General features: G+C 38.3%; 1 protein-coding gene and 1 pseudogene across 1 annotated transcript in view; both read left to right on the forward strand.

The window, feature by feature from the left end:
- Positions 1 to 2,246, forward strand: part of C7H1orf141 (chromosome 7 C1orf141 homolog) — a 53,564-nt gene extending 51,318 nt beyond the window's left edge. The window contains exon 10 of the mRNA XM_074079591.1: positions 1,155 to 2,246. Within this exon, the coding sequence (XP_073935692.1) occupies positions 1,155 to 1,748 (594 nt within the window). The 3' untranslated portion in view covers positions 1,749 to 2,246. The remainder of the gene's footprint in view (positions 1 to 1,154) is intronic.
- A 6,381-nt stretch (positions 2,247 to 8,627) lies between these two features.
- On the forward strand, positions 8,628 to 10,024 carry LOC109698316 (septin-10-like; annotated as a pseudogene).
- The last annotated feature ends 5,641 nt before the right edge of the window (positions 10,025 to 15,665 follow it).

A 15,665-nucleotide genomic window follows, 5' to 3' on the forward strand; every position in this document is an offset into this window, starting at 1 on the left:
ATCCCTACGTTTTTACAGTGCCTGCTTTTTCTGAAGTGAAGACAACTGTAGGTATATCTGGTTGGCAGAACCCAGGTCCCATGTCTATGCCTTAACCCCAGACAAGCTGGTACAGATAGTTTCTGCCTCTGCTTAAAGGCACATAGACTGGTGAGGTGAACATTCCCCTAAGGTGTATGACAGACCAAAAAGATGACAAACTTCCACCACTGTAGCTACATAAGTAATGTTGTCATCACCATTGAGCTGCAAAACTTGACCTTTTGTCATGTTTTCAGTGAGCATAGGCGTAAACATCCGTTTCATACTAAGAGCACCCATGTACAATGACTAATCCCTTAAAATTTGCCATGTGCAATGACTTATTCTTTAAAGTATCGCAAATGTGCATATTTAACCAGTTTCGTTGGAGTTAATCTTTTTCTCTAGAGCAAGAAGTAGAGATTGTGAACACTGATATTGGAAATGTGGGGGAAAGTTTAAAGAAGTAGCTCGGGCAAACAGATTTTTCTGTTGCTGCTATTGAAGTAGTCTGCTTTGAAGTTCATCGATTCCTTTGGCTATCTTATTCCACAGGCACAGATTAAACACTTTCTATGTGCCAAGTATTTTGCACATAATATCATGCACACACTGGGATACAGTAACAAGTATAACCATTATAGAGACACTTTTAATTTTTCTGAATTATGTGCTAAAATATCAATGAATGGAACTTTGGCTTCCAATCTGTTATGTCACTTGTGAGCTTTGGGTCAATCCATTTTTAAATACTTTTTTTATTTCTTCAGCATGGAAAACTAAGGAATACCAGCACAGTGCCCCATTCCACAGACTCTCTTATTTTCATTTGACAACATCTCAAACATTTAAGAAATATATTTGTTTCTGTCCATATATCCCACTTTTTTTTTCCAAAAAAATGATTTAAGATCAAAGGTTCAGATTTTGTGAACACACCTGTAAGAAGAGAAAAAAATATATCACATCTGAACACTTTGTTTTTATATACTTGAATACTATTATGTTCATATTAAATACCCCATGCCATCATTTTTAAAATGCTTTGCAATTTTATGTTCACATTTAAAAATATATGTAGCTTCCTTGCCTCAATAGACTTATGACTAAATACTTTTTTCTTTAATCCACAGGAACAAAGTGACACAAATCCCATAATTTTCCATGACCCAAAACACATACAGATGTTACTTTTGAAAAAAAAGAGATTTCCTTTCTACTCTTTCGAAAGTGAAAAAGGTTTCTCACAGAAAAGAACAAATTTTGTTTTAGAAAGAAACTGTGCAATCCTAAAATCTTTAATTAATGATCAGTCTGTTACCTTTTCCAAACCCAGAGGAACTGTGCCAGGAGCACTGAAAAAAGGTATCCAAGCCATCTCTTGTGAAGTGGTTCACAGAAACGTAAAGGAGAAACTACAGAAGAAAATAAGTGATCAGACTGTGGATAAAAGACCTTGGAGTGCACTTCTTAATTTATCACAGACTTTTTCCAATCTGACGAAAAAATTTGTGGGTGACTTTGATAAAATTACCATTCAAGAAGAGAGTGCTAAAACTGGCAGATCTGAAGGAATATTTTCTACGGTGAAACCAACAAGCATACGCAAATTCTGTGCCTCCCCTGTCAAATATTGCTCAAAACCTTTAAAATCTGTACTCAAAGTACATAAAACAAATAACGTAACTCCATTGGATGACTTGTTACACTTGCCAAATGAAAATTAAACGACTCACACAACATCATCTACACAGCAATATCTGGGTAACAAGAATCAAATAACCAAGATCAAAGAAGACAGTCTTACCCAAATAGCAATGTTCTAATGGATGGTATAAGAAACACAGAAATTAGAGCTACAAATCAATCAAGGGTGATTGTGATCAATCAATATTTTAGTTAAAGGCAGGATATAATTAGGAGGTAGTTACCAAAAGGTGCTAGTTCACCACTTTACCAAAAGGTACTATTTCATGACTTTCTGTATCCCAAGTGTTTTGCTCAGTCGTCATTATCCTACAGTAAAGTTAGATTTAATACTGAGAATGACATGAACTTACTGGAAATTGTGATTGGAAGCTAAATAACATCAACAATGCTGCTCTATAATTGAATATGAAATCAGACAAATATATTATTGATTTAAAGAATGTGGAGTTGATCGTGGATCAATATTTTAAAGAATCATGGAAAAATTGTATTATGTGAGCAACTTATACAATTAAAAAGGCTTTGTAAATTTTTGAGTAGCTTTTATGTTGGAGAATTTGGAACTTCATTACTTTAGTTCTTTTTCTAAGTATATCTTTAACTATTTCTGAATTGTTAAATAACAAACTTATCCTTAACAAGTTAAATAATTTTGAGGACTGGGTGTGGTGGTACATGTCTGTAATCCCAGCTGCTTCGGAGGCTGAGATCAGGAGGTTTGCAATTTTAGGCAAAAAGTTAGCAAGATACCATCTCAAAAAACAAGCTGGGCATGGTGGTTCCATTCTGTAATCTCAGCTATGTGAGAGACATAGCTGAGAAAGAGAGCTGAGAGTGGGAGAGTGTCATGGTTTGAGGCCAGGCCTCCAGACAAAAAAGCACAAGATTCTATCTGAAAAGTAACTAAAACAGGCAGGCACTGATGGCTCACACCTGTAATCCTAGCTACCCAGGAGGCAGAGATCAGGAGGATCACAGTTCAAAGCCAGCCCAGGCAAATAGCTCACGAGACCCTATCTCAAAAAAATCCCTTAACAAAAATAGGGCTGGTGGAGTGGCTCAAAGTGAAGGCCCTGAGTTCAAGCCCCACTACTGCCAATAAATAAATAAATAAATAAGTAAAACAAAAAGGACTAGAGGTGTGGCTCAAGTGGTAGTGTGAGGTCCTGAGTTCAAGCCCCAATATCCCCTCCATATTGGTAGCAAATCCTGCAAAGAAGTGAACATTTTAAAACACATCAATTTATTGTCATTTTACTGTTTCTCATTAACTTCTCATGAACTCAAACAGTGTAAAGGCTGAATCTATTTTAGAAGCAAGCTGTATTTCAGAAGTTCATTTGTAACACATTTCTTTGGAATTCAGAAGGTATTTCCAGTAAAAGTTATCTTGGGCTGGGGGTGCTTAAGAGTATAGCTCAGCGGTAGAGCACTTGTGTAGTACATGCTGGGTTCAATCCCCAACATACCAAAAGGAAAGGAAAAAAACCCAAAGAAACAAAAAACCCTCGAAAGTGTCAAATTCCAACATCAACCTACAAAAGAATACCTAATTTATAATTTTACCTCATAGGATTTATGTGAAAATAAAAAAGCAGTAGTTTTATTATTTTTTTCTTAAAAGCAAAGATCCTGTATTGTACTTCATGGGGGACATACGAGTGTCACCATGCCATAGAAAAATTATTTAGCTTTAGTTTGGACTTCTCCAGGAAGCATGTATTAGTAATATACTTGCAATAAAGCCCTGTTATTAATAGCTAGCTACATTAGATCCTGGGGGAGTTGTTTTTGATGTTCTCAAATTAAGATTTTTCTAAAAACATCTGAAATTTCACTTAAAGGTCAAGCTAATAAGTTCACCAATGTACAAAATGTATGATTTGTAAAAAAGCAATAATGTCATAAATCCAATAATTAAGAGAGAAATCTGAATAAAGGAGTTTTCACTCTTGACTTTCAGTACTTGAGGAGAAGGAACTGGATGAGAAGCACTTAGAAAAGTCTTTCAGAACTGCAGGGGTGAGGTGGGCAGGCTCAGGCACAGTGGAAGCAGGGAAGGAGCATGTGGTTTCCTTTCTTCTGGTTACTGCTGCAGAGGTGGAGAAGGTGCAGCAGCTCCAAGTTGTGAGTCGGTGGGGAGACAACTAATAGTCAATCGCCATCCAATCACCACCAACCTGACTTGGCGCTCAAGGTAGCCAATCCGTCAAACCATCACACCCAAATAAGGCACCTGCCTCATCACATCAAATAAGTCAGAGCCTTGCAGCCTCTGCTTGGCTTTTGCTTCAGGGATTAAAGCTCACCTCTCACATTTCATCCCTCCTGTTGTTTTCTGGTTTTCATCCATTCTCTTCCTATTTTCCCTCTTTTCATGCTGGGTCAGAAAAGAAAATAGACTTTTTTTTCTAAAGCACTAACAATAAAATAATGAGCAATAGGACTATAAAACAGGTACAGTGTGGGGAGGAGGGGGCTACTTGTGAAGGGGGAAAGGTAAAAGAGGAGATCGTGAGGAAATATGGTTGATGGGCTTCCTACACATATATGAAACAGAACGATGAAAGTTATTACCTATGTGGTCCATTGTGTTCCCTATTTTTTCCCGGGTTAATTTCATCATTTCAGATTTTGCCTTAAGATCTTTAATCCACCTTGAATTGATGCTAATACAAGGTGAGAGACTGGGATCTAGTTTCAGTCTTCTGCTGGTGGAAACTCAGTTTTCCCAGCACCATTTGTTGAAAAGGCTGTCTTCTCTCCAATGCATATTTTGTACTCCTTTGTAGAAAATCAGATGTCTGTAGTTTCATGGATTTGCATCAGAGTCTCCTATTTCATGGTTTTCATGTCTTTTTTTGGACCAGAAGCATGCTGTTTTTATTACTATGGCTCTGCAGTATAGTTTGAAGTCAGGAATTGTGCAACATTAAACATTACTCTTTTGGCTCAGGATTCCTTTGATTTGTCAAGGTCTTTTGTGCTTCCATATGAACTTTAGGGTTGACTTTTCAATCTCAGTGATGAATGTCATAGGAATTTTGATAGGGATTGCATTGAACATGTAGATTGCTTTTGGTAGTAGCCATTTTCACAATATTGATTCTTTTGGTAGTAGCCATTTTCACAATATTGATTCTGCCAATCCATGAACATCTTCTGACGTCTTCATTGATCTCTTTCTAATGACTTGTAATTTTCATTGCATAGGTCAGTCACCTCCTTTGTTAGATTTATTCCTAGGTATTTTAATTTTTTGAAGCTATTGTGAATGGTATTGTTTTCCTGATTTCCTTCACACATTGTTCATTGTTAAAGCTTCTACACAGCAAAGGAAATGGTCACTAAACTGAAGGGACAGCCTACAGAATGGGAGAAAATCTCTACCAGCTGTACATTCTGACAGGGATTAATAACCAGAATATACAGGGAGCTCAAAAAACTAACCTCTCAAAGAATCAATGATCCACTGAATAAAAGGACAAACAGACAATGAACTGAACAGACAATTCTCAAAAGAAGAAGTACAGATGGCCAAGAAATACATGAAGAAATGTTCAACATCCTTTTGCCCCAGTCAGAATAGGGTGCAAGTCAGAATGGACCCCAGTCAGAATGGGGCACATTAAAAATGCTGGTGAGGATGTGGGGAAAAGGAACACTTCTACACTGCTGGTGGGAATGTAAATTAGTACAACCACTATGGAAATCAATATGAATGTCCCTCGAAAACTAAAACTAGAACTACCATATGACCCAGTAGTACCACTCCTAGGCATATATGCAAAAGAATGTTCTCCAGGATATGATAGAGCCACTTGCACACCCAAGTTTATTGCAGCACTATTTCCAAGAGCCAAGCTTTGGAAGCAGCCCAGATGCCCTCCAACCAATGAATGGATTAAGAAAATGTGGCATATATACCCAATGGAGTTTTATTCAACCATAAAGAAGAATGCAATTATGTTGTTTGCAGGTAAATGGGTGGAACTGGAGAACATCATGTTAAGTGAAGTGAGCCAGGCTCAAAAAGTCAAACGTTGCATGTTTTTTCTCACATGTGGAAACTAGACCTATAAGTTAATTATATATGTATGATCATATACTTACATGCATATACAAAATGAGAAAGAACAAAATTTTATTAGTGAGTCTGTCTGAGGGAACTATGGAAGTCAAGAGAGGGAAAGAAATTGTTAGAGAATGAAAAATATTGAAACAAACCATCGTTATATGAATACAATAGAATGTACTGTACTGTAAGTTGTTGAATATTAGGAGGGGCATTGTGACAGAGAAAGAGTAAGTAACCAGGGCAGGGGAATTAATTTGATTAAAGCATGATCTATACTGGCCTGAAGTACCAAGGTGAAACCCCCTTGGACTATCAATATACACTTAAAAAAAATGAAGGGCAGGAGGGTAAAATAGATTTTTTCCAGGGGTGGGTAATAGTGGGAGAGGGGTGGGCATCCATGGGAAGTGGGTGGGCATAAGGAAAGGAAGAGTGAGGGTGAATATGGTGGATGTGTTTTGTATTCATATATGAAAATAGAAGAATGAAACCTGTTGCAATTGTTCTAAGAAGAGGGGAGGTGGGAAGAGGGAGAATAATGGAGGGGATAAGTTTAACTAAGATATATTTAAGCACATATGTAAATATCACAGTGTATCCCCCTGTACAGATATTATATGCTAATATATTTTTAAGAGATGTCCTCAGAAGTCTTTCTCACTCCAATCTCTTCTAAATTAAATGTTAAACCTAACTATAATTTTCAGACTTTAGCCTATGGAAGGCTTCAGAACAGAGGTTTCCTGTATTAGTTATTTTAGGAAGTTTCTGCTTGTGCTTGTGAGTTTATCTTTTAAGACAGCACAAAATCAACTTAAAAATTCTATTTGGCTTAGGATTCTCCATTAGAACAGCTCCATTGCTGGGAGCAGTGGATTCTAAAAGGGTAGCAACATGCCTTTCTCATTTGGTCTCTGCTTTAACCTATCATCTCTTAAATGAAACATCACTGGGGTCATCAAGAAATGGGACCAAGGTCACCTTGACTCCTATTCTATTCTGCGTGCTGAGCATGGCCCTGAAGAACAGTCTGCAGCTCAGGCAATGGTGGAGAGTGTGCTGTGCTGCAGAACCAGCTGGCCAGTTTGGCCCTGTGGATCACCCCATGGGACAGGTGCCTTTGGTGCTGTGTAAGTGCTCCTGGTCTCATTATCCCCAGGCCAGGAAGGAAGCACTAAACCTACAAGAAAACTGTCAGGGATCCATGAGTTTTCCTTCAGATGCCTAATCGGTAACTGTGGTCTGCTTATTTATTTTAAATTAAATAAGCAGGAGGCCATCAGCTTTGAGCTGTCTTCATACTTTGAATTCCTACCTAATGAAAGCAACCTTAGTATATAAATAAATCAGAACCTAATTTAGGAGTCTAATAGTCAAGTTTCTGCCAACCACAAACAGCCAGGTTCAATAATCACAGGTGACAAATCCATGACACCATACCCAATGAGGCACATGCCTCAGACCCAATTAAGTCAGATGCTTCACTGTAGCCAGTCGTGACTTCTCTACTTCCCTTCTGCAGTTTATGAAAGCTCACCGATCCACCGATCCATTGCTAAGCAGAGTTCTCTGAACCTCTTTCTGTTCTGAGCATTGCCTCATTTATGAGTTATTCTTTGCTCAAATAAATCCCGATAAATCTTATTTATCTAAAGTTTTTCTTTTAACATTTCTATAGCACCAGCCCTAGTGGGCAAAGTCTTCACCTTCTACTACTCAACAGGTCTCTCTGGTCACTAAGGACCTGTAATAAACAGCATTGCATTTTAGATGTCAGTTGGACCCAGAGCCCACCTTCCCCCTTTTATCTTTATACACCATGGTCTTGGAATTACATTTATTTAATGCAGTGATTAAGGTATATTTTAGAGCCTCTGTATGCAAAATTAACACCGTTGACCAACACACCTGAAAGAATCCTAAAAGACACAGTATTGAAGCAATCTTATTAAGCTAGGAGCCACTAACCTCCTCTCTGGGTGTGTGTGTGGGAGGTGATAGGACCACCCCTGATTGACCATAAGTGCCATGATTATGTACAAAATGTAAAGAGAAAACTTAGAAAAGAACACATATTCCCTCACCTCTCATTTTCCCGTGGAAAGAATTTTCCCTACAGTAGCCCCATGGTCTCCCATCCCACCCATACTCATTTTTCCCCACTGAGTTGTGTAAAGCCTGATTGGAGGGGGTAGAAATAACCCAAGTCTCTTGACTGGATAAGACTAATCTATTAAAAGAATATAAGCACTAGGAGAATGATTCCTTTCTCATTTTGTCCTAATTCAAACAGTAAAGCCATCCTTGGTAAACATCCTTGGCGGACTCAAATACACAATCCTACATTTGGAGAATAGGAGGCAGGACAGAGTCCTACAGAAGTTGGTCTTTCTCTGTCTCAAATTTAAGCCAAGCTGTCCAAACAGCTCAAATTGTGCTATGATTTCTACCAATCTACTGGTTACATCTATCTCTCAGTTGCTTTCAAATTTGAGTGAGGAAGATGGGCATTATTTTCAAGCCCCCTCAAGCTCTGAGAAACAGAACCAATAGAATCTAAGTATTTAAAAGAGGGAATCAATTAGATTAGCTTACATGATCAGAGACTGAATAGTCCTGCAATGACCATCTGCAGGCTGGACAGCAGAGGAAATTGGTAGCTGCTCATTCCAAGAAGCTAGAACATTTTTGGAACAAAAGAAACCAGTGATGTAGCCCCCATCCAAATATGAAAGGCCCCTGGAGTGCTTCTGGTGCAAGGCTCTGTTCAAAGGCTGAATATCCAGAGTTTGATGTCCATATGTGGCACCAGCAAAAAATGCACCTGCAGAAGAAGAGTCCAGTGTTTATGCAAAGCAGCTTCCCTCTTCTTCCACTTACTCATTCCATCTGGGCTCTCGGCATATTGGATGGTGCCACTGACATTCAGGGTGGGTCTTTCCCACTCAGTTCGCTGACCCATTTGCCCATCTTTTCTGTGAACACTCACAGATACAACCAGAAGTGTTCCTTACCATTTTCCTAGGTATCCTTTGATCCCTTCAACAACCACAGTGAACCATCACAAACACCAACACATATCTTCCAATGTACTCTCTCAAAGGCCTCTTGCTAAAGATTTTGATTCCATCACATAACATTTAAGATTTTAAAAGATCACTCAGCCACCTGGAGGCCACAGCTGTGACCTCTGCTTAAACTTCTGCCCACAGCACAGCCTTCTCTGACAAGGCAGAGTACCTGCTCTTTTAGTCTCACATGGCATCTATGGCCCACAAGAATCTGGTGGTGAACAGAGAAAAAGAAAAATATCTGTTCCTTGACTCTGTGTGGCCATGCTGGTTTTGAGAGCTGCCTGATCAATTGGTCAATAGATCCATTCAGTAAGGTTTTGGTTTTCATGGCAGGAGACAGGAATTGGAAAGTCAACACTGATTAACTCATTGTTTACTAATTTTGAAGAACATGAATCCTTTTATTTTTGCCAAAATGTGAGACTTAGAGCTCAAACTTTTGGACCTGTGAAAGCATTGTGAATAGTGGGAAGAGAGTTGCCAGCCAGTAGCTGACTACATAGATGCCGAATTTGATGGCTTTCACATCCAGGTGTGCCTCTACTCCATTGCCCCCATTGGCTACTGTCAGAGGACTTTCTTAATCATAAAGAGCCTGAACTGCAAGGTGACTATTACACCAGGGCTTTCCAGAGCAAATACAATTTCTAAAACTGAATTACAGAAGTGTAAGAGCAAGCTCATGAGTGGATTGGTCTGAAATGGCATCCATATATATCAGTTCCCAGCAGACGACCCGAAGACCAATGCTGCAACAGATGCATGTGAGCTGTTTGCGGGGATAGGAAGTACAGATAGGTAAAAGTCAGAAATAAAATGGTTAATGCTTGCTGGTACCCTTGGGGTATTGTACAAGTGGAAGATGAAAACCGCTCTGCCTTGGTAAAGCTGCAGAAAACGCTTATTTGTGTGAATGCAGGGCACCTTGGAGAGTGGACCCACACCAGGCACTGTGAGCTGAATCAGTGCTGTAAAGTGTCTGTTGGTCAGTCTTCAAAAGAACCACAAAGCCAGTGGATTCCATGGTAAGAAGCAGAGGAAGGAAAAAGAGCTGGAGCAGATGTTTGTGCAGCGAGGGAAGGAGAAAGAAGCAGAAAGACAGCAGCAGCCCACATTTAAGCAGCTTAACATATTTCATTAAAAGGCTGGAGGAGTGGCTCAAGTGGTAGAGTCCCTGGTTTGCAAGCACAAGGCCCTGTGTTCAAAACCCAAGTACCACAAAAAGGAAAAAGAAAAGTTCATTAAGAAGATAATCTGACAATGTACCCCCATCCAACACAAAAACTTAAAAATAAAAAAAAGAGAGAGACTGACGTGCAAAGCCTTGGGTTCAGTCCTCAGCATTACAAAAAAAAAAAAAACCCACAAATAAACAAACAAATAAATAATAGAACTTGAAGGAAAGAGTTTTGGAAGAAGAACAATTGCTTTCTCTATAAAGAAAAGAAGTTGCTTCTGGCATGCTCCAGAACCCATCCTTTTGGCATCAGGCAGCAGCATAGAGGCCAAGGACTCTAAGACCTCCAACTTTATGTTGCAGGAGTTCTAGAGCACAGTTATCACAAGCAAAAGTTACTACAAAGTTAAAAGTACACTTTGATTTTCTTGACGTTTTTATTTGGTTTATCACTAATTCTATATCTAGCAAATGACCGCAGTCAATGACATTTATGGAAAAGTACTTTCTTTTTTGCAATACTGGGGTTTGAACTCAGGGCCTTCACCCTGAGCCACTCCACTAGCACTTTTCTGTGATGGGTTTTTCGAGATAAGGTCTTGCAAACGATTTGCCTGGGCTTGGCTTTGAATAGTCATCCTTCTGATCTCTGCCTCCTGAGTAGCTGGGACTACAGGCGTGAGCCACTGGTCCTGGAGGAAAAGTATTTTCAAGTATAAGGTCAATAAGTAGCGAGAGTGGATGATATTACTTACCTATTCACTGTTAAAGACCTCCAACTTGTGCTGAGCATGGTGGCTCACACCTGTAATTTCAGCTACTTAAGAAGCAAAGATTAGGAGGATTGCAGTTCAAGACTAGCCAGTGCAAAAAAATTACTGAGACCATATGTACCTGAATTCCAGCTATGTGGAAGGCCATAGGTAAGGGGATCACTGTCCAGGCCAGCCCTAGACAAAAATGCAAGACCCTATCCAAAAAATGAATAAAGCAAAAAAGGAATAGCAGTATGAATCAAGTGGTCAAGTGTCTGCCTAGCAAGTGTGAAGCACTGAGTTCCAAAGCCCATATTGTTGGAGAAAAAAAGCAAATTTCTAAGTTGCTATTTTGCAATGAATCTAGGTTTCTTCTGCTGCATAGTTATTGTCACTTTGCTGTGCATTATACCAAAGAGCAAAGGTCTGTCCCATTGAATATACAGAACGCCTTCACGTTACGCCTGTCTAATCACATTTATACTCCAGGACAAATCTTTTTTGTGTAGACTAAAAAATGGGGGAATATGTTTTGGAATGTATTATATAGCTAAAACTCTAACCTTTCAGTGGTTTTACAGAATTTTAAATTTTGGATACAATTATCCAATTGTCAATATCCTAAGATTTTGTAATCAATTATATAACATGATGACATTTTGTGCTTCAGTTTGCCTTATTGTCATTGACATGTTGCTGTGATGAAACAAAATGCATTTAGAAGTCCCAGCATCTGGGTATATAAACCCTTTTACCTAATGACAAAATAACCTTGAACCTGGGAATATTGGACTGTTTTCATTAGAATATCTTATATTTTAAAAATCTCTGTCATGAGTGGAAAAATATTAAAAAAGAATGATAATATCAAGTTAAATATTTTCAATTTTGGCTTTCTTCTATTAGATTATTCAGTTAGTATATTTGATCTGTGCAATGCACCTTATTTTTAAAAACTTCTCTTTCAGGGAAAAATAATAGGACTGAATCATTTTTCCTTCTTCTTTTTTTGGTGGCACTCAGGTTTGAACTCAGGGTCTCACGCTTGCTAGGCAGGTGCTCTACCACTTGAGCAACTCCGCCAGCCTGAATTGAATCATTTTTATTAAATATATTTCTTAAGAATATAACTATGACTTTTCTTTTTTTGGAGACTCTTTATTACTGTTTCAATTTCATTTCTTGTTATAGATGTGTTTAGGTGGTTAATATCCTCTTGGTTGAGTTTTGGATGGTCATAAGTATCTAGAAATTTGTCCATTTCTTCAAGATTTTCCAATTTATTGGAATACAGTTTCCCAAAGTAGTCTCTGATGATTCCCTGGATTTCCTTGCTGTTTGTTGTTATCACCCCTTTTTCGCTTCTGATTTTGCTAATTTGGGTCTTTTCCCTCCTCATTTTAGTCAGATTTGCCAGGAGCTTGTCAATCTTGTTTATTTTTTCAAAGAACCAGCTTTTTGTTTCATTGATTCTTTGTATGGTTTTTTTGGTCTCTATTTCATTAATTTCAGCCCTTATTTTTATTATTTCTCTCCTTCTGCTTCTTTTTCTAGGAGTTTGAGATGTAGCAATAGATCATTTATTTGAGATCTTTCTGTCCTTTTAGTATATGCACTCATGGCTATAAACTTCCCTCTTGGGATTGCCTTTTCTGTGTCCCATAGGTTCTGGCAGGTGATATTTTCATTTTCATTAACTTCCAGGAACCTTTTGATTGCCTCTCTTATTTCTTCTATGACCCACTGATCATTGAGTAATGTGTTATTTAGCCTCCAATTATTTGCATATTTTCTGCTATTGTTTTTGTTGTTGAGTTCTAGTTTTAATGCATTGTAATCAGAATGCAGGGGATTATTTCTATTTTCTTATAATTGCTGAAACTTACTTTGTACCCTAAGATATTTCTCTGTCGAATTCTACCAGAACTTTAAAGAACTAATACCAATACTCCTTAAACTTTTCCATGAAATGGAAAGGGAAGGAACACTGCCTAACTCATTCTATGAAGTCAGTATTACACTCATCCCCAAACCAGACAAGGACACATCCAAAAAGGAGAACTATAGGCCAATCTCTTTAATGAACATCAATGCAAAAATCCTCATTAAAATAATGGCAAACCAAGTCCAACAACGTGTCAGGAAGATCATTCACTATGACCAAGTCAGCTTCCCAGGGATGCAGGGATGGTTCAACATACGCAAATCATTAAATGTAATACAGTACATTAACAGAAGTAGAGGCAAAAACCACTTGATCATCTCAATAGATGCAGAAAAGGCCTTTGATAAGCTTCAACACCATTTCATGGTAAAAGCTCTAAGAAAAATAGGAATAGAAGGAATGTACCTCAACAGTGTAAAGGCTATATATGACAAACCTATAGCCAGCATCATACTTAATGGGGAAAATCTGAAACCATTTCCCCTAAAGTCAAGAATGAGACAAGGGTGTCCACTCCCCCAACTCCTATTCAACATAGTCCTAGAATTCCTGGCTAGGCAAGAAGAAGAAATAAAAGGAATACAAATAGGCAAAGAAACAGTCAAAGTATCTCTGTTTGCAGACGACATGATCTTATGTCTTAAAGACCCAAAAACTCCACACCAAAATTCCTAGACACCATAAACAGCTTCAGCAATGTAGCAGGATACAAAATCAACTTACAAAAATGAGTAGCCTTTCAATACACCAACAATGAACAAATTGAGAAAGAATAGGAAAACAATTCTATTTACAATAGTCTCAAAAAAAAATCAAATACCCAGGAATAAACTTAACAAAGGATATGAACAACCTGTACACAGAAACTACAAACCACTGAAGAAAGAGATTGAAGAAGACTGCAGAAGATGAAAAGATCACCCCTCCTCCCGGATTGGTAGAATCAACATAATAAAAATGGTTATACTACCGAAAAAACAATCTACATGTTCAATGCAATTCCCATTAAAATTCCAATGACATTCATCACAGACATTGAAAAATCTACCTTAAAGTTCATTTGGAAACACAAGAGACCGTGAGTAGCTAAGGCAATACTCAGCAAAAAGAGAAACGCTGGAGGTATCACAATACCTGACTTCAAACTATACCGTAGAGCCATTGCAATAAAAACAGCATGGTACTGGCACAAAAACAGATATGAAGACCAGCGGGACAGAATAGAGGACCTGGATATGAATCCACACAGTTACGCCCAACTTATTTTTGACAAAGGTGCCAAAAACATTTGATGAAGAAAAGATAGCCTCTTTGACAAATATTGCTGGGGAAAATGGTTATCTGCCTGCAGAAAGATGAAACTAGATCCATCTTTGTCACCCTGTACTAGTATCACCTCAAAGTGGATTAAGGACCTTTGCAGTTAGTACAGGAAAGAGCAGGGAATACTCTGGAAACAATAGGTATGGGCAAGGACTTCCTCAGTAGAACTCCAGCAGCCCAGCAGCTAAGAGAAAGGATGGAAAACTGGGACTAAATGAAATTAAAAGGCTTCTATACAACAAAAGAAATGGTCTCTAAACTGAAGAGACCACCCACAGAGTGGGAGAAAATATTTGCTAGTTATACATCAGACAAAGGACTGATAACCAGAATATACAGGGAGCTCAAAAAATTAAACTCCCCCAAAATTAATGAACCAATAAAGAAATAGGCAACTGAACTAAACAAAACTTTCTCAAAGGAAGAAGTCCAAATGGTCAAAAAGCACATGAAAAAATGCTCACCATCCTTGGCCATAAAAGAAATGCAAATCAAAGCCACACTAAGATTCTACTTCACTCCTGTTAGAATCGCTACCATCAAGAATACCACCAACAACAAATATTGGCAAGGATATGGGGAAAAAGGAACCCTCATACGCTGCTGGTGGGAATGTAAGCTAATACAACCACTCTGGAAAACAATATGGAGGTTTCTTAAAAAAACTAAAAATAGATCTGCCATATGATCCATCAATACCACTCCAAGGGAAAACCCAAAGGATTATGAGTCAGGTCACTACAAAGGCACCTGCATGCCCATGTTTATTGCAGCACTATTCACAATAGCCAAGTTATGGAAACAGCCAAGATGCCCCACTACTGATGAATGGATTAAGAAAATGTGGTATTTATACACAATGTAATTTTACCCAGCCACACAGAAGAACGAAATTTTGTCATTTGCAAGTAAATGAATGGAACTGGAGAACATCATTTTAAGCGAAGTTAGCCAGGCTCAGAAGGCCCAAAAATCATATGTTCTCCCTCATGTGCAGATTATAGACCTAAAACAAATGCAGTGATATTATTGGACATGGGTCACACACTAAGGGGAGTATGCGCATGGGAGGAATAGGGAAAGGAAAGGAAACCTAAAACTTGAATGTGGTTGATGTGCTCACTGTAGAGGAGAAATATAGTAACCTTAAACTGGCAGAGGCCACTATGGGAAGGGGACTAGGAAGTACTGAAGAGGTCTGGCAGAGATGAACCAATGTGGGTTGCAATACACAAGTGCATGGAAGCAACATTAGGAATCTCTCTGTATAGCTGTCTTTATCTCAAACTAGCAAAAACACTATGTTTTTCTCATTATTTATGTTTTCTCTTCAACAAAAGAGAACAAGAGGGCAGAACAAGCTCTGCCTGGAAGCAGGGGTGGAGCGAGAGGGTGGGGAGGTGGCCCAAACAATGTAAACACATGTGAGTAAATGTAAAAACAATAAAAGAAAAAAAAAAGAATACAACTATGAACATCTAAATATTAAATACATAAATATAATTAAATATAATTCAGATTTCAAGAGATATCTGCATTCAGTGCCTAGTGGTCTCAAACATTTTCATGGTTTCTAACTTTT

The sequence above is a fragment of the Castor canadensis genome, chromosome 7, assembly GCF_047511655.1.
Source record: "Castor canadensis chromosome 7, mCasCan1.hap1v2, whole genome shotgun sequence".
Lineage (NCBI taxonomy): Eukaryota > Metazoa > Chordata > Mammalia > Rodentia > Castoridae > Castor > Castor canadensis.